The following is a 21,508-nucleotide window of genomic DNA, read 5'->3' on the forward strand; positions in this document are numbered from 1 at the left end:
ACAGCTGCGCTATCCCAAATGATAACCCCTAGCCAGCCACCAGCCATGTGTGACGATTAAACACTTGAACTGTGTGACCGGCAAAAACAGAGGGAGGGAATTTTTAATTTTAATTAATTAAAATTTACATCCAAAAGGGTGTGGGCTACTGTATTGGTCAGTATAGGTTTAGAGAAAGGGAGAGGCCAGACCAGGGTGGGGGCTAGGATGACAAGTCTTCCCAAACAGAGAAGGGGGAACAGATGTTCCAGGCAGAGGGAACAGCATAGGAGGCCCTGAGGTGAGATACAGCACAAGAAGTTGAGAGAGCAGGGGAGGACTTACAGGAAGGGGGCTGGCTGGAGGGAGCATGATGGGAGGTGAGGGCAGTAAGGTGGGGGCTTCATCCGTAAAGGATTTCCTTTCTTTGCCTTTCTGATCTCAAAGACAGAGAAAGGGGCATATGGGGTCACCTGGCAGAAGCAGGAAGAATCAGTGCCTGATGTTGGCTCATTCTCCTTTACTTACTGTTCATTTGACATAAGCTTGTAGAACATCCGGTCCTGTTTAGGGACTGGGGACCCAGCAGTAAAAGAGACCAACAATGTTGCTACCCTTAGGCAGGCTATGTTAGGACTTCCATGGGCCGTTAGCACTTTTGCTTTCAAAAGCCTCTCCCTCAAAAAAAAAAAAAAAAAAAAAGAAGAGTTTAAAAATCTGTATCTTATGAGTGTGTTGGTCCAAAGATGAATATTACTATCCAGGCTGGATTCTATTCATGTTTGCCCCTCTGATTTTATTTTATTTATTTATTTAATTGAGTGAGAGAGAGAGAGAGAGAGCGCGCGCGCATGAACGAACATGAGCTGGGGCTGGGGGCGAAGGCAGAGGGAGAGGGAGAGGCAGACACCCCATGGAATGGGGAGCCCGATGTAGGGCTCGATCCCAGGATCAGGGGATCACAACCTGAGCCAAAGGCAGATGCTTAACCCACTGAGCCACCCAGACACCCACTCCCCTCTGATAGAGAGCCCTAGATACTGTGCTTCTGGTGCCTTCAGGGAGCTGACATTCTAGGCAAGGAGTCAGGAAGTAAGCAGCTAAATAAGTGTCCCTAAGGAACACAGGACAGGGAATTGTAGTAGACAGTGACTAGAAGGGACATTTGAGTGGAGGCCATAAGGATAGCAAGGCATGTGTAATGATGGGGAGAAAACACTACAGAGAGCAAATCCAGGACTTGCAGGTGTTCTAGGGTAGGGGTGGACCTTGGGGCATTGGAGGAGCAGGACTGATGGACATGGTGGGACCAGAGTAAGCAGGTAGGCGATGTAGGAGGGACTAGATTGTACTGGGTGCCTTGGTTTCCCATGGCCCGAGCCTGAGATGGGGATTCTTGCATCAATAGTATCCTAAGAGAGTTATAAGGGAGGGAGGGAAGGAGGGTGGGCTACAGAAGTAAGCAAACCTGGTACCCGCTGGAGTCCCTTTCAGAAAGCCTAACCCCTTGGAGAGTTTGGAATACGAATTGCACAACGGAGTTAATCCTGCCTTGGACCTCCATGTCGGTCAGTCCTTGGCTGCAGGCTGCTCCCAGAAGTAGGGGGACATAACTACTTGGGTCCATCAGCTCCTTTGGAGAAGGGTGATTCTTTAGAGCAAGGGGCAGCCGAGAGCCCAGGCAGATGACACTCGTAGCAGCTGGGGATGGTCACAGCACCCCAGCCAAGGGGACCTGGATATGCACCAGCAGTGTCTACCATAGACCACAACTCAAGATCAGAGTTAGGAATTCCGATCCCCTCCGAACTGATGTGGGATTGCTCCTGTAGGATTTTAAGCAGGGCCATCACATCACAGGGCCATGTGGGGTTGCTCCTGTAGGATTTTAAGTATGACCTGGATTTGTTTCTGAAAGATCCCTCCGACACTGATGTGGAAAGCAGACCAGAATGGGGTGAGGGCCCAGGGTGCCAGCAGGGAGACAGGGGAAGAGGCTACGGGCAGCCAAAGAGGCAAGCAATGCTGGTGACCTGGATGTGGGGGGTTGGCATCAAGAATGGAGAAAAGACCCAGATTAGCGATCTGTATGGGAAGCAGAGCAAACAGGGCTGCCTGAGAATCGGCTTTCTTTTCCTTTCTTTCTCCACACCACCCAAATTCGGACACCTTTCCCTCCCTTCAGAATCCCCTTTTGCCTCCTCTATGCCTCTCATCCTTCCTTCAGAGGCTTGGAGAAGGCTTGGGCTGTGTGGTAAAGCCATGAATCTTCACACCCAGACTGATCTTTCTCTATTGTCTTTTTTTTTTTTCTCTGACTGCCACCCCAAAGTCAAGCTTCGATCCTCACCACCGCTCCCAGCCAAGTTATGAACGTCCTTCTTACCTGCCTCCCGGACCTGGGCTTATGCTCCGGCAAAAATCTATTGGTATGTCACCTGGAAAGGTGGGCATAATGGATGCCAGCCGGGGAGGGGGATGCTGGAGGGTGACAGTTTACCGAAATGAAGGGGCTTTGAAATGTTCTTTCTACTTCCATATATGACCATAGTTCTATCAAATTGGGCAAAGAGCTCAGGCTTTGTTGTTGGGGGGTTGGCTTTCATCCCTCCTAGCTGTGTGACCTGCGACAGGTAGCTTCACCTCTCTGGGCCTTGGGTTCTGCATCTAGAGAATGGGCATGTTATTGTCCCTGCCTGGATGCAGTGAGGTGAAGCCCTCCCTCCCCCACAGACCCTGTTTTCTTCTCTCTTTTACCTGACTTCATTCATGCATGCATGCACGCATTCTGTAAATGTTTATTGAGCACCCGCCATAAGTCCTAGACTGCTGGGGATATGTCAGTGAGCAAAACAGACAAAAGGGTCTTGCCCTTGTGGAGGTGGTCTTCTAGCAGGGAAGACAGAGAATAGATTATAAGGGTATTATAAGAAACAAGACCATTATATAGCATGCTGACAGTGGTAAGTGCTGTGGCGGGGGTGGGGGGGGGAGTAGAGTAGAATAAGAGATCAGGAGTGCTGACAGGCAGATTCGAGCTAAAACATGGAAATGAAGGGGAGAGCCATGTGAATATATGGTGATAAGGTATTCCAGGTAGCAAGAATGGCCAAGACAAAGGACCTGAGGTAGGATTGAGCCACCATTTGCTCAGATGGGGGAGACTATGCGGTGGGAGATCAGGAGCACCGCTGGGGGCCTGCTAAGTTTCAGATGCCAGAGAGCTATCCAAGTAACTGAGTAATGGCATTTGGATATAGGAGCCCGGAGCTCAAGGGAGCTCAGGGGAAAGGCCTGAGCCCCAGGACTTAGGTGGGAGTCTTCAGCAGAGAGATAGTGAATGAAGAAGGATGTAGGCTGAGATCCCCGAGGGGGAGAGTAGTCAGAGGAGAGAAGGTTAAAGACTGGGAGCCCTGACAGTGATAAAGTAGGCAAAAGTAGGCAAAAGACTTCACTCTTTCTATCCACTCAGTCCTTTTGCTGATTGGGTCTAGCTCTTCTCCCACTTCCAGCGTCCACAGTCCACCAGTGTGAATTTTGCATCTGTGAGGTCTACCTGTATCTCCTCATTTACCTAATCTCTACTACCTGTAAAGCCACCCAGCATTGCTTACCTATAAATTGGCTCTGGTAAACGTTAGCCTCATCCTAAGTAGTTCCGTCTGTGAAAGCACAGGTTCGACGTGCTAATATTTTATTTCTGCGTACACATGACAAGAAATCTGTAACTATGCACCTGTAAACATGGCATCTCTCCCTGGCCCCAGGCACTTTCCACTCACCCCAAGCCACCGCTAACGTAGGAGGTGTCTTTGCGGGAATTAGGGAAAGGCGCCCCCTCCTGGCCTAGGGAGGAAGTTCAGCTGAATTTCGCCCCTCCTCCTCTTGCTCCCTCTGCCGGTCGCTGGTGTGCAACGCACGCCCCGTATGATACGGGAGATTTACCGCAGTTGGGGAACTCTGGATTAATTCATGTGAGGTTCTTAGCATATACTCAGTTGTGTATTATTATTATTATTATTATTATTATTATTATTATTATTTCATTAATATTGTAGTACTATGGGATAGGGGAGGAGGGAGACCCTCCTCCTCCCCACTCCTGGAGCCACTGTATCTTCCCAGGGGCTGCTGAAGATGATAGACCCTACCTAGCACCCCCAGCCATGAAGTTCAGCCGCAGCCTGTCTGTGCCTGGCTCGGAGGACATCCCCCCGCCGCCCACCACGTCCCCACCGGAGCCCCCCTACAGCACACCTCCCGCCCCCTCCTCCTCTGGCCGCCTCACCCCATCCCCCAGAGGAGGGCCCTTCAACCCCAGTTCGGGTGGCCCCCTCCCCTCCTCTTCCCCTGCGTCCTTTGATGGACCCTCCCCTCCCGACACGCGCATAGGGGGCCGAGAGAAGAGCCTGTACCACAGCGGGCCCCTGCCCCCCGCCCACCACCACCCGCCCCACCACCACCACCACCATGCCCCGCCCCCCCAGCCTCACCACCACCACGCCCACCCCCCTCATCCCCCCGAGATGGAGACGGGAGGCTCTCCCGACGACCCCCCACCCCGACTGGCTCTAGGGCCCCAGCCCAGCCTGCGCGGCTGGCGGGGCGGCGGGCCCAGCCCCACTCCGGGGGCCCCGTCCCCGTCGCACCACGGCAGCGGGGCCGGCGGCATCGGCTCCTCCCAGGCCCCAGCCCTGCGCTACTTCCAGCTGCCCCCCCGGGCGGCCAGCGCGGCCATGTACGTGCCAGCCCGCTCGGGCCGCGGGCGCAAGGGGCCCCTGGTCAAGCAGACCAAAGTCGAAGGCGAGCCTCAGAAGGGCGGCGGCCTCCCCCCCGCCCCCTCGCCCACGTCCCCGGCGTCCCCGCAGCCGCCGCCGGCCGCGGCCGCGCCCTCGGAGAAGAATTCCATCCCCATCCCCACCATCATCATCAAGGCTCCGTCCACCAGTAGCAGCGGCCGCAGCAGCCAGGGCAGCAGCACCGAGGCGGAGCCCCCCACCCAGCCCGAGGCTGCGGGCGGCGGCGGCGGCGGCGGGGGCGGCGGCGGGGGCGGCGGCGGCGGCTCCTCGGCGCCCAGCCCCGCCCCGGCCATGTCGCCGGTGCCGCCGTCCCCCTCGCCGGTGCCCACCCCCACCTCGCCCAGCGGCCCGGCCACCCTCGACTTCACCAGCCAGTTCGGAGCGGCCCTGGTGGGGGCGGCCCGCAGGGAAGGGGGCTGGCAGAACGAAGCCCGCCGGCGCTCCACGCTCTTCCTCTCCACCGACGCGGGCGACGAGGACGGCGGCGACAGCGGGCTGGGCCCAGGGGCGCCCCCGGGCCCCCGGCTGCGCCACTCGAAGTCCATCGACGAAGGCATGTTCTCCGCCGAGCCCTACCTCCGGCTAGAGTCTGCAGGCGCGGGGAGCGGCGCCGGCTACGGGGCTTACGGGGCCGGCAGCCGCGCCTACGGGGGCAGCGGGGGCAGCAGCGCCTTCACCAGCTTCCTGCCGCCCCGGCCCCTGGTCCACCCGCTGACAGGCAAGGCCCTGGACCCCGCCTCCCCGCTCGGGCTGGCGCTGGCCGCCCGAGAGCGGGCGCTGAAGGAGTCCTCGGAGGGTGGTGGGCCCCCCCAGCCCCCTCCAAGGCCCCCATCGCCCCGCTACGAGGCCCCGCCGCCCACCCCCCACCACCACTCGCCCCACGCCCACCATGAGCCAGTGCTGCGTCTCTGGGGGGCCTCACCACCCGACCCCGCCCGCCGGGAACTGGGGTACCGGGCGGGGCTGGGCAGCCAGGAGAAGTCCCTTCCGGCCAGCCCGCCAGCTGCCCGACGCTCCTTGCTGCACCGCTTGCCCCCCACGGCTCCCGGGGTCGGGCCCCTCCTCCTGCAGCTGGGGCCCGAGCCCCCGCCCCCGCACCCCGGGGTGAGCAAGGCGTGGCGGTCGGGCGCCCCCGAGGAGCCAGAGCGGCTGCCCCTACACGTGCGGTTCCTGGAGAACTGCCAGCCCAGAGCCAGCGGGCCGGGGGGGAGGGGACCCCCCTCGGAAGACGGGCCGGGGGTTCCGCCGCCCAGCCCCCGCCGCTCCGTGCCGCCCTCGCCCACCTCCCCGCGAGGCGGTGAAGAGAATGGGCTCCCCCTGCTGGTCCTGCCGCCCCCTGCTCCCTCTGTGGATGTGGAAGATGGCGAGTTCCTCTTTGTGGAGCCCTTGCCCCCGCCTCTGGAGTTCTCCAACAGCTTCGAGAAGCCCGAGTCGCCCCTCACGCCCGGGCCTCCCCACCCGCTGCCCGATCCACCCACCCCAACCACCCCATTGACCCCCGTGCCACCACCGGCTGTTGCTGCCGCACCTCCCACCCTGGACTCCACGGCATCCAGCCTGACTTCCTACGACAGCGAGGTGGCCACACTAACCCAGGGGGCCCCCGTGGCTCCTGGGGACCCCCCTCCACCAGGCCCGCCAGCGCCGGCTGCCCCTGCTCCCCCAGCCCCCCAGCCTGGCCCAGACCCGCCGCCTGGCACAGATTCGGGTATTGAGGAGGTGGACAGTAGGAGCAGCAGCGACCACCCTCTGGAGACCATCAGCAGCGCGTCCACACTGAGCAGCCTTTCTGCCGAAGGTGGTGGCAGCGCCGGAGGCGGTGGCGGTGGTGGTGGCAGTGTGGCAAGTGTGGCCAGCGGGCCAGAGCTTCTGGACACATATGTGGCCTACCTGGATGGCCAGGCGTTCGGGGGGAGTGGCACTCCTGGCCCACCGTATCACCCACAGCTCATGACTCCTTCTAAGCTCCGTGGCCGGGCTCTGGGGACCAGTGGAGGCCTGCGACCGGGCCCCAGTGGAGGACTCCGGGACCCTGTCACTCCCACCAGCCCCACCGTCTCCGTGACAGGGGCTGGAACGGATGGGCTGCTGGCCCTAAGCGGTTGCACGGGACCCTCCGTGGCCAGCATGGCTGGGGGTTCGGTGGCTATAGAGCCAGAAGGCCCCGCGGTGCCCTTGCCATCGGCCTCCTCTCTGCCTCGGAAGCTGCTGCCCTGGGAGGAGGGCCCGGGCCCACCGCCACCACCCCTGCCCGGGCCCCTGGCCCAGCCTCAGGCCTCAGCCTTGGCCACAGTAAAAGCCAGCATCATCAGTGAACTCAGCTCCAAGCTTCAGCAATTTGGGGGTTCCTCAGCAGCTGGTGGCGCTCTGCCCTGGGCCCGGGGAGGCAGCGGGGGAAGCGGGGACAGCCACCACGGGGGAGCCAGCTATGTCCCTGAGAGGACCTCTTCGCTGCAGCGGCAGAGGTGAGCCGGGGCTGGTGGGTATGGTGATGGAGGCCACGGGGGCCAGTGCTGTAGGCACCAGAGCCTACCTTCCCCATAGTTGCGTCCTTTGAGGGTCCCAGGTGGCAGAAAGAAAACAGAAATGAGGCTGGCTCGCAGAAGTCTGCCCTCAGAGAAGCATGCTTTCACAGACACCTTATCTCAGTGTAGCTTTTGTGGTCTCTTCCCCATCACCATGACAACCCACATCCCATGATGAACAAAAAAGTTATTAACAAGAGATCGGAGCACACCTTGGGGATGTGTTTCCTTGGTGGGTTGTCAGTTCTGACAGTGCTTGAAATCTGTGAGTCCCTTGAACCTGGTGTGGTTCAAGACTAAGATGCTTTAGGGTGCAGCAGTTTGGATTATGGGTGAGCCAGGCTCCTTGGGCTTTGGTCTCAGCCCCAGGCTTCTAACTAGGTGACCTTAGGCAAAGGAATGGGCCTCTCTGTACAAGGGGAACAACGTGGTGCCCACCTAAAAGGATTTTTGAGAGGATTAACTGTGGGTCATTGTTATAATTCCGATTGGGGGAAGGGAGGAGCCTCTTACCAAAGCCCAGAGAGTATAGTTGGAAAAATACGGGAGAGTGAAGAAGTTTCCCAAAGCAGCTAGCTTAGCTAGGACCACCACAAAGTTTGAGCTCATTCAGGACCTTCTAGCCTGAGGGGAAGTAGAGTCGCATTCTTGATGCAAGCAGACAGAGTGGAGAGGTTTCTTAATCCCCTTGCCCTCGCCCATCTGCAGAGCTCGTTCTAACTCTGAGGGTCTGACGTCCTTACAGTGGTACTCGAATGTCGTTTTATCAGGCCTTTGAGATCTTAAGGCAACTCGTTATTTTTTTAATATTCTGGGTAGAGGAGAGGATGCTTCATCTAGTTGACAGATAAACGAGCTATTGACCACCTACTGTGTGCTGGGTGCCCTTCTGGGTGGAGGACCCTACAGTAGACAAGATGGGCAAAGCCCTTCCCTCTTGGAGCTCATAGACTAAGAGGCAAGGATGGGGGATGGTTAGAGAAGGCCTCTCACTAGCAAGAGGAGCAGAAACTGGAGGAAGGGAGGGAGCAAATCCCATGGCTACCTGGGGGACGTGAGCTAGGCAGAGGGAGCAGCCAGTTCAAAGGTCCTGAGGGAGGACTGTTCTGAAGGGAGCAAAAGGGATGAGGGGAACCTTTTTCTCCCCTTGTTTCTTCTCTCTTTCATCTCCCTCTCCTCATCTCTCTCCCTCTCTCTCTCTCTCTGTCCCCTGTCCCCTTCCATCTCTCTCCCTGAATGCTCACCCTCTTTTTGTTCCTCTCTCACCGTCTCCCTGTCTTCCACTCTGCTGTGACTGGCCATAACCCTATAGGCAGTTTAGAGTAGTGGTTAAGAGCTCAGACTTTGGTGCCATATAACTGGGCTCTGCCACTTCCTGGCTGTGTGTCCTTAGGCAAGTTACTTAACCTCTCTGTGCTGCTGATAATAATAGTAACCTGCATCAGGGCTGTCATGGGGAATACACTGAGATGCGATATGTAAAGCACTTAGAACCATGCCTGGCACACGTGAGCATCAGTAAGTGGTGGCGATTATTATTATTATCACTTAATGTCTCTTTTTCTTTCATCTCTCTTGACTGTCACCCTCTCCCTGTCCTCTCGTTCTTCTGTCCTGACATGTCTTGCCCCCTCACTCCTTCTATCTCTTCCCATCTCTCTTCTCCATCTCTCTCCCCCGCTCCTGTCTCTCTTCGCTCCCCTACGTCTCGACCTCTGCCTCCTTCTCACCCCGTCATTCTCCTCCAAACCCCCCTTCCTCTACCCCTGCCCCTTTGTCACCTTCCAGACTCTCCGAAGACTCCCAGTCCTCTCTCCTCTCCAAACCCGTCAGCAGCCTGTTTCAGAACTGGCCCAAACCACCTCTGCCGCCACTCCCCACAGGAAGCGGGGTCCCCCCTTCGGCCGCTGCAGCTCCAGGAGCCACCTCACCCTCAGCCTCCTCCTCCACGTCCACCCGCCACCTCCAAGGCGTGGAGTTCGAGATGCGGCCACCTCTGCTCCGCCGGGCCCCAAGCCCCTCACTGCTGCCCGCCTCGGAGCACAAGGTCAGCCCTGCACCCAGGCCCTCGTCCCTGCCCATCCTGCCTTCCGGACCCCTGTATCCGGGCCTCTTTGACATCCGTGGCTCCCCAACCGGAGGGGCAGGAGGCTCAGCTGACCCTTTCGCCCCTGTCTTTGTGCCACCCCACCCCGGGATATCCGGGGGGCTTGGTGGAGCCTTGTCAGGGGCCTCCCGCTCCCTTTCACCGACCCGCCTGCTTTCGCTGCCCCCGGACAAGCCCTTCGGCGCTAAACCTCTGGGGTTCTGGACCAAGTTCGATGTGGCTGATTGGCTTGAGTGGCTGGGCTTGGCTGAGCACCGAGCACAGTTCCTGGACCACGAGATTGATGGCTCCCACCTGCCCGCCTTGACCAAGGAGGATTATGTCGATCTGGGTGTGACGAGGGTGGGCCACCGCATGAACATCGACCGGGCTCTCAAATTTTTCCTGGAGAGGTGATGGCTGGCCTGGACGGACCAGCCGTCCACAGAACCCTTGAGCCTACTGGCCTCTTGACCTCTGACCCCTGACCCTTATTCTCTCCCCCTGGGCCAGGGACTCTGCTAGAACTGCTGTGCCCTGCCCTCCTCTCCCAAGGCCGGAGGTCACCAGGTGGCCTGATCCCGGCCAGACATTTGCGCCTCACTGAAGGGGGTAGCTGACACAGACTGTGTGTGTATGTGAAGCAGGGAGGGTGGGGGGTGATGGAGGAAATCACAGAGGGGGATGGAGCAGGAGGGAAGGGTCGGTTCTGGGGAGTGGGAAACAGACAGAGCCATAGAGGGTCAGCCCTGAGCCTGATTGGAGGGGGGTTGTCCCCGGCCGCAGGGGAAGGGGGTGCCCTCAGATTCCACCACCTGCCGCCCCTCTAACCACCCTTCCCCCCCCCTCCAGGCCCCTGGGCTCTCCCCATCTTCCCCTCTCCCCAGCACACACAGCAGCCCCTCCCTACCCCGGCCTCTTGCACGCTCCTTTGCACGCCTGCTTGTCTCTCCTCTCCCTGGGCTACAATTTTGCACAAATTTACCCTCTCGCTGTCTTGCACACTCCGCCTTCGCTTCTGGCTCGCGAGGCCCTCTCAGCGCTCACACACACCCTGTTTCGATAGCACACATTGCGTTTCTTCTCCCACATTCCATACCCTTCCTGTCTCCAACTCTTGCCTGCCTACTCTCCCCCTTGTACTACCCTCCCTTACACACCTGACTTCTGAAACTCTCTAAACCCTTGCTGCAGACACACTTGGGACACCCTTTCCCCTACCCACTCACCAGCTCTGTGTGCACATACTTTTTCTGTGGAACACACCTGCCTTTGTTCACCTCTTGCTCATTTGCTGTCCCATGCACCTCTCCTGACACACTCGCGGCCATCATCTCCAAGCATTTCCCATTCTTGGTCTTGAACCTCCATGTTCTCACTCTCCCCACCTCTCCCTCTTACACTGACACTCCCATGCTTTTCCTTGCCCCTCCCTTCCTCACACCATTACTTCTTGTCCCACATTGTGTACAGGAACTGATTCTCAAATGCCCATCACCTTCCTCTTTGCCAGGCTCCCACTCCTATGCACCCTTCTTTTCCACATCTGTGTCCTGCTTCATCCTCAGCTCTTCCGTGAACTTACTCTTGCACACTCACTCTTGCACACACAGCCTTCCTGGCACTTCTGATGCTTTCCTGATGTTACCGCACACCGTGGCTTTGCTGCACACTAATTCTTGAATTTCTACTTGTTCTTGTCAGCTCCTGGGTGCCTTTACGCACCTCCCCAGGGGAGCTCCACCACCTCTCTCCTTTTGCACACCTGTCTCCTTCCACAAGCTCTTGGGCTGTATTAGCGTTTCTTTTCCTAGCATCCTTATTTTTCATTCCCATGGATGAACAACTCTTGCTGACATTCTTACCCTGCATGTTTTCTCACCTTTTGGACATTCCTTTCTCCTTCTGGCGAGAGAAGACCCTTTCTTGCTCACCATGCCACCTTTTCTCCCTGCTTCAGTCTGTGACCTCTCGCACATCCCTCCTCTCGCTTTTCCTAGTTCTTCCCGGATCATCTCTCTATCCATTTTGCACGAAGATTCCACCTACCCTCCTAACCTTTCCCTCTCTCCAAGAAATTCCTTCTCCCTCCAGCATGGCTGTTCCTGCACGCTTCCCCCCTCCCTTTATTCCTGGGGCTTGGGAATTTTAAGCCACCCTTTCCCCTGGGAAGCCCCCTCTCCTACTGTGGGTAAAGGGGGGAGGGCATTGCCCTCAGGTCCCCCCCATGTTCAGCTGCCAAAGAAGGGAGCTCCCCCTCCTTTCCCCAAGCCCATTCCCCCCTCTGCTGCCCCCTACCCCCCGAGGGGGGGGCGCTCCGTCCATGGGGGGGAGGGTGCTTGCAGCCCTCTCCCCCTCACCACGTCAGGGATCTGCGGGGAACCTTGCGGGAGGGTTGTGGGAGGGGGGAGGGGTGGCAAGGAGGGGGGCAGAGGTCGCGCTGGGCCCCTACCCGCCCCCTCCCCCTTGTCGGATGCCCCCCGTCCGCAGGGGGCCTGCGCGGCGCCCGTCTATCAAGGGCTTGTTCATTTTGGATGGGTGCCGCGGGGTTGGGGAGGGTGTAGGGGGTGGGGAGGGGGGAGGAGAGGTCGGGGTGGGAGGGGGAAGGGACTGGATGGGGGCAGCGCGGGGCGGAGAGGATAAAGCAAAAACAGGAACAATAACAAAAGAAAATACAAAAAAAAAAAAAACAACCCTAGAACAAACACAAAAAAAAAATCCAGAAAAAAAAAAAAAAACCTGAAATAAAAGCCCGAGAATTGTCTTCCAAGGGGGGTGGGAGGAGAAAAGAGGAGGGGGGCGGATGAGGACGTCTGGTTATCGCTGAGACAGGAATCCGCATGGGTTGAAAGCCCCGGAGCCCGGGTCTTCCCTCTCGAGAGCCTCAGTTCATCCCTCAAGGGATTGGGACCCAGGCGTCCATTTGCAGGGACTGGGGGAAGATGAGGGAGGCGGGATTATATTATGGGGGTTCATCCTTACCCCCTATCACCTCCTTCCCCCTGAGTCCCCACCAAGATTTTGCAGAGAGAAATGGCTTTTGTACCAGGTCATTCTTTATAATTAAACTCACAGTATCCACCCCCTCGAGCCGGCCCCGCCTCCTTCCTGGGGAGGCAACGCCCCCTTCTCTCGGGGGTTCGGGGAGGGTCGCCCGAGCCCGCTGGGCGGTGTGGAAGCGCAGCCGGGGCCCGCCCCCTCCGTGTCAGTCCTCCTCGGTCGGCTCCGCCCCCAACGCCTCGAGCATGCGCTGCCGGACGAGGGAGCGGCGCAGGTGCAGGCGGTAATCCGCCAGCAGCAGCTCGTCGTGGCGCACCAGCGGGCGTGCGACCCCGCGGAGGCACATGCCAGAGCGCAGCAGACGCGAGCGAGTCTGGAAGTCCGTGACCGTGATGAGCCACCTGCGAGGGGGCGGGGCCAGGAGGACAGGGACGGGGCGGAGAGCGAAGGGAATCGCTGGTGGTCCCGGCCCCGCCTTTGATTGTCGGAGGGTCCCTGCCTGGTCCCTGTTCGTGTACCCACTCCGGTTCCTGAACTCGCCGCTCTGTCCCTAAAGCCCTCTGCAGCCCTGCCCTCTCGCCGAGGTCAACCCATCCTTCGACCCTGACGCGGGTCATCATGGGTCCCCTCTTCGCTGTCTCGGGCTGTCCCCTAACTGGGGACTCCATCTCTTCAAACCGCCGCTCCAGGGCCGGGTCCTTCAGTGTATCTCTCAGGCCTGTCCCCTGATTTAGGTTTTTCCGGGCCTCGCCCCCGACTAGACTCTCCAGGCCATCTGCCCTCCCGATCACTCCTGATCCCACGCCCTCAAGGTGCTGGGTCCAGGCTCCGCCCCCTCGGAGCTGCCTTCCCAGGCTCGGACCCCAGACCTCGGTAGTGTCCGTCCAGGTCACCACCAGGTCTCCCAAAGCCCATTTCCTCACTCAGAATCCCGCCTGCTCTCCGATCTCGCCTGGCCCTGCCCCCTCACCCCATTCACTCTCCACTTGAGCCCCTTCCCGGTTCTCACTCAGCGCCGTCGTCCGCCGTTTCACCAACACGGCCCCTCCCGGGGGCCTCCGGACCCAGCCGCCTTTCTTTTCTGGCCCCGCCCACTCAGCGCCGGGCTCCGGCTTCGCCCTCCCACCGCGCACGCTAGGCCCCGCCCCTCGCCTCCCCCACTCCCGGCCCCGCCCCTCTCATTCCCTCCTGGCTCCGACACCGCCGCAGGCTCACCTGTCCCGGCGCCCCGCAGTCCCACAGATGACATTCATATTTTCAAAGCGGATGTTGCTCACGCGCCCGCCCTCCATGGCTCCGGGTAACTCGGCCTCCAGAGCCTCCAGCACCTCCAGGTGGGTAAGGTCCTCCTCTGGCTGCAGGAGTCAGGGGAAAGAGCCTCAGCATGGGACATTCAGGTTCAGTCCGGGTTCCGAAGTCCCCACCCTGGACCCACCTGCAGAACCTGCCAGAACCCCAGGTGGCATTTGAGAAGCAAGGTTCACACTATCGCTCTAGTCAAAGCGAGAGCACAGGTATCTCTGAGATAGAAAAGCATCTACCTGTCATTCTAGGTTATTCTCCAAAAATCAATTCGTAGCGGGCCGACTTGCCAACAGTAGGCTTAAATGACTCACCAATTTAGCCAACTTTACCAATCTACCAAAAACTTTTCCAGCAACCTGCGCTGGACGGCAACCTTTTAGCAGCTCTTGAAGATACCGCAAGGATTTCAGTTGTACGTTTTTCCTTTTATGTTCCTATTAGCATTTTAAGGAACGTTCAGTTGTAAAAATAATAATATAATAATAATAATAAGGATCATAGGGGTATTGATTTCTTGTCATTCAAAAACATGGATCACTAACCACATCTTCAGCATGAGATTACTGTGGTGATATACCATCCTCAGAACATATAAAATTGCTGATGAACTAGGATGAAATCATGAAATTGGTCACCTCCAGTAAGGCAAGCTGTGGATTTATGTGTGGGGGAAGTGGGGTCCCCTGTTCAGAGACACAAAGGAGAGGAGGGATGTGCTGGGAATGGGTTCCCTTAACAAGGACAACAATCTCTGTGTTGGGTTCAAGTCACACGGATCAGCTGAGGGAGTGCCTCTGATGCCTGTGCCTGGCACATGGGAAGCATCCTATTTTTTTTTAAGATTTTATTTATTTATTCATGAAAGACAGAGAGAGAGGGAGGCAGAGACACAGACAGAGGGAGAAGCAGGCTCCATACATGGAGCCTGATGTGGGACTCGATCCTGGGTCTCCAGGATCACGCCCTGGGCTGAAGGCAGGCACCAACCCGCTGAGCCACCCGGGCTGCCCGGGAAACATCCTATTAAGGTGCTTTGAATTTACCAGTGAGAACCTCCTCTGAGTGTAGGGATTGCTAGCAGATTTGTACACCGAATGGCCAGTTCACGAAATGTGCCAAAAACAGGGGCATTATCTTTTGTCTTTGCTATGTTTGCAAACTTTACAGAATTTCATGGTAGATGGATTAACAGGACTCTGTATTCCTCAGTCTCCCTTCTCTGCCCTCTCTTTCTCCCCTTCTCTCTGCCTCTCTGAGATCAGCAGTGATAAATGTGATGATTGCCCCTTGACAGAGTCATAATCAATTTTCAGCAATCTAAAACATGGTGCTAAGCCCCCAGCTGGTAAGCCTCAGAGCCTAGATTTAAACCCTGTCCACTTCGTTTCTGAGCCTGTTCCCTTTCTGGCCTCCCAGCCAAACTGTGCAGAAACTCAGGGCCCAGAGTCGAAAGGGGAAGCGGGGGCCACTCACTGAGGTCTCCATGCACAGACAGAGAGGCTGGGCAGCGGGTGGTATGGGGAACTTCCGGATGCACGGGAGCTCTCGGTCCAGTGCTTCATATTCTGCAATGACCTGGCGCAGGTACTGCTTCCTGGGGAGAGAAGGAGCGGGCAGGGACCTCCGAAGTCACGGGTTGCTGTCATCGCACTTGGGGGAGCTGAGATCAGAAGTCATAGGGCCAGGGACCACTCACGAGGATTTGACAGGCCTGCCCAGGCCCCGGACCTGCATCTCTTCTGGGGTCTCTCGGTCCACAAGAAGGGCTCCTGGGGGTGAAGAACCCAGTGTCAGCTGCCCTGAGCACTCCTCAGGCCTTGTTCTGCCTAAATGGGCATCACCAGGTGGTGTCCATGCCACTCCCAAATAGCTCTTATGCTAGTTACTAAGCTATTGCCTCTCAGCCCCCAGCAACTCCCTTCTGCACCCACTCTGTCTGTGATCCCAGTGCTGGGACTCTACCAACCCAGTGCTCTTCCAATGGCTGGGTTCCTTTTAGGCTCTGCCTGAAGGGGGCACCAGAGAAAGAGAGAGAGAGAGAGAGAGAGAGAGAGAGAGAGAGAGACTTTGAGGTGGGAGGAAGAGGAAGGGACTTGCCCAGTTTTTTTTCCTGTTCCAGTCACCCCAGCCCAGCAGCAGCCTTTGAATCCATTTGGCGGTTTTCCCAACACTCTCAGAACTGGCCTCCTGATTGCAACTAGACTGTTGCCAAATCGGAGCCCTTTTAGGCAATTCCTCCATTGACAAACAGGCCTCTCTTATGGCCAACTGCTAGTTGTCCCACATAATCCATCTTTCCCCTCCTCTGCAGTCTTAGAGTTTGACCCAGCACACAGCCAGCCGCCTGGCTAGAGAGAACAGCTCCCAGCATCCCTTGCAGTTGTGCGTGGCCATGTGACCCAGTTCTCACCAACAGCGTTAGGGGAGTGAGGAGTGCAACCTTGAAGTCTTTTGTTTAAGAGATTTCTTGTCTTAGGCTTGTTGCCCCTTCTCTTGCACTGGAATGTGGAGGTAGCAACGAGCCAGCTTCGGCCACGCCAGAGCAACAATATGGAGGGAATCTGGGTCCCTGAGTCATCTCACAGGGCTGAGATGTCCCACCAATCCAGACTGCCTGCCTCCTGTCATGAGAGAAATACACTCTCTTCTTAAGGCCATTGTGTTTGGGGAGTGTTTCTTTATTACAGTAGGTGAGCAAAGAGGAGAGGAGCTCCTGACAGCCAGGGCGCATTCCTATCGGACACAAACAATTTCACACCACACTAACGTCGGCCAAGGCCACTCTGTGACCATGACATGCCCAGACCAAGATAAAAATAAGAGCAGAGTCATGTCTCAACACGACACAACATGAACACCATCCAAACCATGAAATGACCAAACATCCTCCTCCTGGTTCAGAGCTGCTGTTGCTGCTTCGCCACCCACAATGTTAGCTCCATTCATCCCTCCTGCGTCATAGGCTTGCCTCCACTTCCTGCCAGCATCAGATCCAGAGCAAAGCCTGCTTCCCTCAGTCCCCCAAAGTCACCTAACCCAGCAGCTCCAATATAATAAGTCCTCCCTTACACCCTTCTACTAAGACATCCCGGGTGTTATGGACTCCCTCGGTACAAGTCAATAGATTCAGTGGTGTGCTAGTAAATGTTTAATTAATATCACTCTCTCTGTCTCTGTCTCTTTTACGTGTGTGCCCGCGCGCGCGCGCGCGCACACACACACACACACACACACACAGATTGTAGCATTTGTCAGTTTTCGCACTGTCAGTACTCCCACCATGACCACTTTCATGCTCCCCACAGTTTTAACAACCAGCTTGCAAAATTTAAATCGGCTCTTGTGAGCAGATATGGGCTGTCTCCAGCACACATCGCTATGTCACAGCTATGCTTCTGGCGGTCTTTGACTCAGCTTGTACCATAGTGAGTCCCCTTCTCTGGTCCCCATCTTCCCACCTCCCATCTGTTTCCACAGGGCAGCTGGGGTGATCATTCCATCACAGCACCCCATGCTTACAAACCACCAGTGGCTTCCTCTTGCCCTCAGGTTACAGTCCTCCCTGAGGTGGGGACTCGCTCCTCAGTGTGTGATCTGGGGAGCCCTACCTTGTTTGAAACACAGCATGTATGAGGTGAGGGAACTGGGGTCAGGGGAATATTCTGTGCTTCACAGTGGTTTGGGTGAGATCAATCCAGGCATTTGTCAGAACAGATTGAAATATATTTAAGATCTCTTCGTTTTAAGTATGTAACTTGGAAAATAAATTGGAACCCAAAAAAGAAGGAAACACAGCATTTCAGGGTCTGCCCCAGACCTATGGGATCAGAATCTGCATTTTAACAAGACCTCCTTTGAGAAGCGCCAGCCCTGCATGTGGTCGCCCCTGTTGACTTCTCTGATTATTTTCCTCGAGCTATATATACTGGCTTCCCCTCCATCACACAATACATCCCTCCAACATCCCTCCAACACAATAATCTCCTCAAATCTGTCCACATAACAGTAATAATAACTATATGTTTACAATCATTTTTAAAAAGCCAAGCTCTTGGGACTCCTGGCTGGTTCTGTTGGTATTGTATACAATTCTTGATCTCGGGGTTGTTGAGTTCAAGCCCTTAGAGCTTACTTAAAAAAAAAAAAATCATAAAATAAAAAGCCAGTCACTTTCAAAGTGTTTCCCATTGCATCCTCATGACAACTTTCTGAAACAGCAGAGTTTCACAAATGATGAAACGGAAGCATAGAGAGATTATGTGACTTGCCCAAGGTCACACAGCCTTAAGTGACGGAATCAGGATAAAAATCTAGGTGTCTGGGTCCAGACTCTCTGTGTTCTCAATCTCCCCAGTCTACTGCCTCTCACTCCGTTCTTGTCTAGGCAAACTGTCCTGCCCTCCAAGAACTCCTAGCCTGGTGGGGGAGGAAACAGTCACTGTAACAGAAACAGTCACTGTAAAGGGCAATACAAGCTACAGTGGAGGTGTCACGAGGTGAAGGCAAAGTCTCATCTAGGATTAATCAGAGGAGTCTCCTTGGAGGAGGTTGTATCTATAGTGAGGCCTAAGGAATAAGGAGGAGCTGGTCAGATAAAGAAATGGCGGGAGGTGGGGGTACCTGGGTGACTCAATCAGTTAAGTGTCTGACTCTTGATCTAAGCTCATGTCTTGATCTCAGTGTTGTGAGAAGAGATCATTTGGGGGGTTCTTAAGATGAAGACCTCTGCAAATGATGTCTGGAACTGTGGCAGCCATTTTGTGGTACACAAGGTTTTGTGCAAAGGATACATATCCTAGGGCCAAAAGGCAGGGGAATAAAAGCTGGGTTCTCAATATCATCATCAAGCTGCTGACTCAATCAAACCTACAACATACCCCACTTCTGGCTTCTTTTGAGGTGATAATAGTTCTCCTATTCTTTTTTTTAAGATTTTATTTATTTATTTGACAAACAGGAGAGAGAGCATAAGCAGGGGGAACAGCAGTCAGAGGGAGAGGGAGAAGCAGGGTTCCCCCATGAGCAAGAAGCCCGATGTGGGACTCAATGCCAGGACTCTGGGATCATGACCTGAGCCGAAGGCAAACACTTAACCAACCAAGCCACCCAGGTACCCCTGGTTCTCCTATTCTTTATACTACATTAAGTCCAATTTCTATTACCTGCTGCCAAATGCATCCTCACCAAGGTGCTACTCAATAAATGTTGATTGAGTGAATAAATGAATGAATGAATGACCCTACTAAAGTAGGGTGCCTGTAGTGAGCCCTGGAACATGAGCCTCAAATTGTCAGCTGGTGACAGACCACTCAGGGTCTGAGGCTGAAGGGGCTGGGACTCTATCCTGGAAGTGATGGAGAAGGAAGAAGAGGTATGAGTGGAGGAGGGACAGGGTCAGTGCTGGCGGTCAGAAGACCCCTCAGGAGCCAAATGGGGAATGAACTGGAGGGGGGAAAAGGGGGCCAGGAGTTTGGTAGAGAAAGCATTCACATGGAAGAGGATAAGACCTGAGCTGGGGCTGCGGGGATGGAGAGGTGGACACGGGGCAAAAGCAGTGGGCAGGAAGATGGGTCTGGGGACTGATGGATATGGGTGGAAATGGGAGCAGAGGGCCAATACTGGGGTCTAGCCCAGTGACCAGCTTGGTAGTGGGACCACTGAAGTTGGGAAGCAGGGAGGAGTGGTTTGGGGGGAAGCTGTTGAGCTCAGCATGGGAGAAAAAGAGAGTGTGAGGGACCAGGGCAGGGCACCTTGGAGACAGTGGCCTCTGAAGAGTTGAGAAGGTCCCAGAGGCTCATAAGAAATGTAGTTCTGGGTCCAGGCCACTGGCCAGGGAACTGCAAAGGCTCATGGATCTTTGAGGTCCAAAGGGTGCTGCCCAGGAATCTGGTCAATGTCAGAGTCTGGGGTGGCTCTCTGCTAGGTCAGTGCCTCGCTTAAGGCCACACTGTAAGCCAGGATTATCACACAGCACATGGATAACGGACCCCTCCTCCTCCCCCCAACATACACACACACACACACACACACACACACGCACACGCACACGCACACGCACTCTGCTCAATACCTGCCTCCCTGTACATGCTGGGGTTGCCCACGGTGGAGGAGCACAGGGTCTCCACCTCTTGCTGCATCCTGGGAAGGTGGTTGAGGGATGTCTCAGGAGGATGGGGAGGAGAGCCCTGACGGGGCCACCCACCCCAGCTCCTTCTCCCCGCTGCTGTCTTCTCTTTGAAGCCCCCAGGGTAAAATATGAAAGAACTGGAGGGCTGAGACCAAATGGGAATCCGGGTTCCCCTAACCTCTGGGAACCCAATGAGTCCCAACTCCTGTGTGCTCTGATTCCTTCTTTGCCACTTTCCTGCTTCCTCTGTCTTTTCCTTTGTCCTCAACTCCCTGCCTCTCCTTGCCTCTCTCCCTCGCTCATCCTCCTTCTCTCCCCATCTCTCTGCCCCCTTCCCACCCTCTCTCTCTCCCCATCTCTTCCCCCTGATCTCTCCCCATCTCTCCTCCACTCTTTCCCTTGATTTCTCTGCTCTCTTCCCCGCCACTGCTCTACCCCTCCCTCCTTCCATCCCCCCAGTCTCTTTCTCCCCTAGTTTCCCCAACATTTCCCCAGCCCTCTGTCCTTCCCTCTCTTCATAGCCATCTGCCTCTCTCCAAGCTTACCACCCTCTCTCTGTCTCCCTACCTCTCTCCCCACCTCTCTCCAGTCTCCTCTTCCCATTTCTCTCCACCTCTCTGCTCTCATAACTGGCTCCCCAGCCCTGTGTCATCCTCTTTCTGGTCCCACTTGCCCTCTGCTCATCCCTGTCTCACGCAGGAACTGGTTAGACACAGGCCAGATTCAAACAGAAACTGGATTCTATATGGGGGAGGGAAAAGTGGGGGGAGGGGCCTGGTTGCCATGGTACCTCCAGAGGGAGGGGGAGGGGCTGGGGGCTCCAACTCCTGCCTCTGAGGAAGGAAGGAGCTGGGGTCCTGAACCTCTAGTTCTAAGGGAGGAGGGGGTGGGAGTCCAGATTCCTGGTTCCAGAGGTGGACAGCCTGGGGGCTCCTGGGCCCAAATGCAGGAGTGAAAGGAGTTGTGCCACACAGGTTTTCCTTAGGCAGATCTTTCTTTGTGTCTGCAGAGCTCTCAGCAGAAACTGCGGGAGTAGAGGCTGGACTTCCTTCGTTACTCTGTCCCCCCATCTCTGTCCCTGTTACCTGCACCTCTGGTCCTCTACTCTCCACTTCCAAATGGTCTCTGCCTTGACTTGATAAGCACAGGCTCTCTGCTTTGGTTATCTGAGTGATTTCTTCAGGGGTGAGCTTAAAAAACAATCTAGGATACAGAGTTCACCCTTGGACTTTTACTGGATCTGTTATAAAGGAGGATCTTCCCTTTTCTGCTAAGCTTGCCTGACTGGTCAGAGTCTAGGTTGGAGCTGCTGGGAGCTCTCACATCACCATACGGGGAGGAAAGGGGAGGAAACGTGCAGAAAGCAAAGTCAACATGAGGAAAGTAGAGATCAAAGATGCAGACAGATTTCATTTTTAAAAGAAGATTTTATTTATTTATTCATGAGAGACACACACAGAGAGAGAGGCAGAGACATAAACAGAGGGAGAAGCAGGCTCCATGCAGTAAGTCCGATGTGGGACTCGATCTCTGAACTCCGGGATCATGCCCTAAGCCAAAGACAGACGCTCAACTGCTGAGCCACCCAGGCTTCCCGACACAGACAGATTCCTGAGGTTGATTGGGATACCTGGATCCAGTCATGCCTGAACCTTTCATCTACCCAATTAATTTCCTCTTATGCTTA

At 56.0% G+C, this 21,508-nt stretch overlaps 2 protein-coding genes across 12 annotated transcripts in view; one reads left to right on the forward strand and one right to left on the reverse strand.

The window, feature by feature from the left end:
- SHANK1 (SH3 and multiple ankyrin repeat domains 1) overlaps positions 1-9,863 on the forward strand; it is a 44,085-nt gene extending 34,222 nt beyond the window's left edge. For 3 of the 4 annotated variants that reach the window (XM_038528065.1, XM_038528068.1, XM_038528066.1), the window contains 3 exons: positions 2,312-2,408; positions 4,105-7,243; positions 9,092-9,863. In XM_038528065.1, the coding sequence (XP_038383993.1) occupies positions 2,312-2,408; positions 4,105-7,243; positions 9,092-9,806 (3,951 nt within the window). In that variant the 3' untranslated portion in view covers positions 9,807-9,863. The remainder of the gene's footprint in view (positions 1-2,311; positions 2,409-4,104; positions 7,244-9,091) is intronic. The other variant, XM_038528067.1, reaches the window with a different exon arrangement.
- A 2,564-nt stretch (positions 9,864-12,427) lies between these two features.
- Positions 12,428-20,580, reverse strand: C1H19orf81 (chromosome 1 C19orf81 homolog). 8 transcript variants are annotated; one of them, XM_038528074.1, is made up of 6 exons: positions 20,495-20,580; positions 19,765-19,832; positions 15,391-15,463; positions 15,168-15,288; positions 13,605-13,744; positions 12,428-12,790 (listed from the first exon to the last, which is right to left on the reverse strand). In XM_038528074.1, the coding sequence occupies exons 1-6, from the start codon at positions 20,503-20,505 to the stop codon at positions 12,595-12,597; spliced, it is 609 nt and encodes a 202-aa protein (XP_038384002.1). In that variant the 5' UTR covers positions 20,506-20,580; the 3' UTR covers positions 12,428-12,594. The 8 variants fall into 8 exon arrangements, with proteins under 8 accessions (XP_038384002.1, XP_038383998.1, XP_038384001.1 ...); XM_038528070.1 differs by having other exon boundaries at positions 19,769-19,832; positions 20,435-20,556; XM_038528073.1 differs by having other exon boundaries at positions 20,435-20,556.
- Positions 20,581-21,508: the final 928 nt, after the last annotated feature.

The sequence above is a fragment of the Canis lupus genome, chromosome 1 (assembly GCF_011100685.1).
Source record: "Canis lupus familiaris isolate Mischka breed German Shepherd chromosome 1, alternate assembly UU_Cfam_GSD_1.0, whole genome shotgun sequence".
NCBI lineage: Eukaryota > Metazoa > Chordata > Mammalia > Carnivora > Canidae > Canis > Canis lupus.

Excerpts from the sequence above, each read along its gene's own strand:
- C1H19orf81 (XM_038528069.1), bottom strand. The coding sequence starts at position 20,448 with ATGAGAGCAGAGAGGTGGAGAGAAATGGGAAGAGGAGACTGGAGAGAG. Across the intron at positions 15,289-15,390 it reads GGCAGGCCTGTCAAATCCTC|GAAGCAGTACCTGCGCCAGG; the intron begins GTGAGTGGTCCC and ends TTCTCTCCCCAG. Across the intron at positions 12,791-13,604 it reads ACTGCGGGGCGCCGGGACAG|GTGGCTCATCACGGTCACGG; the intron begins GTGAGCCTGCGG and ends GCCCCCTCGCAG.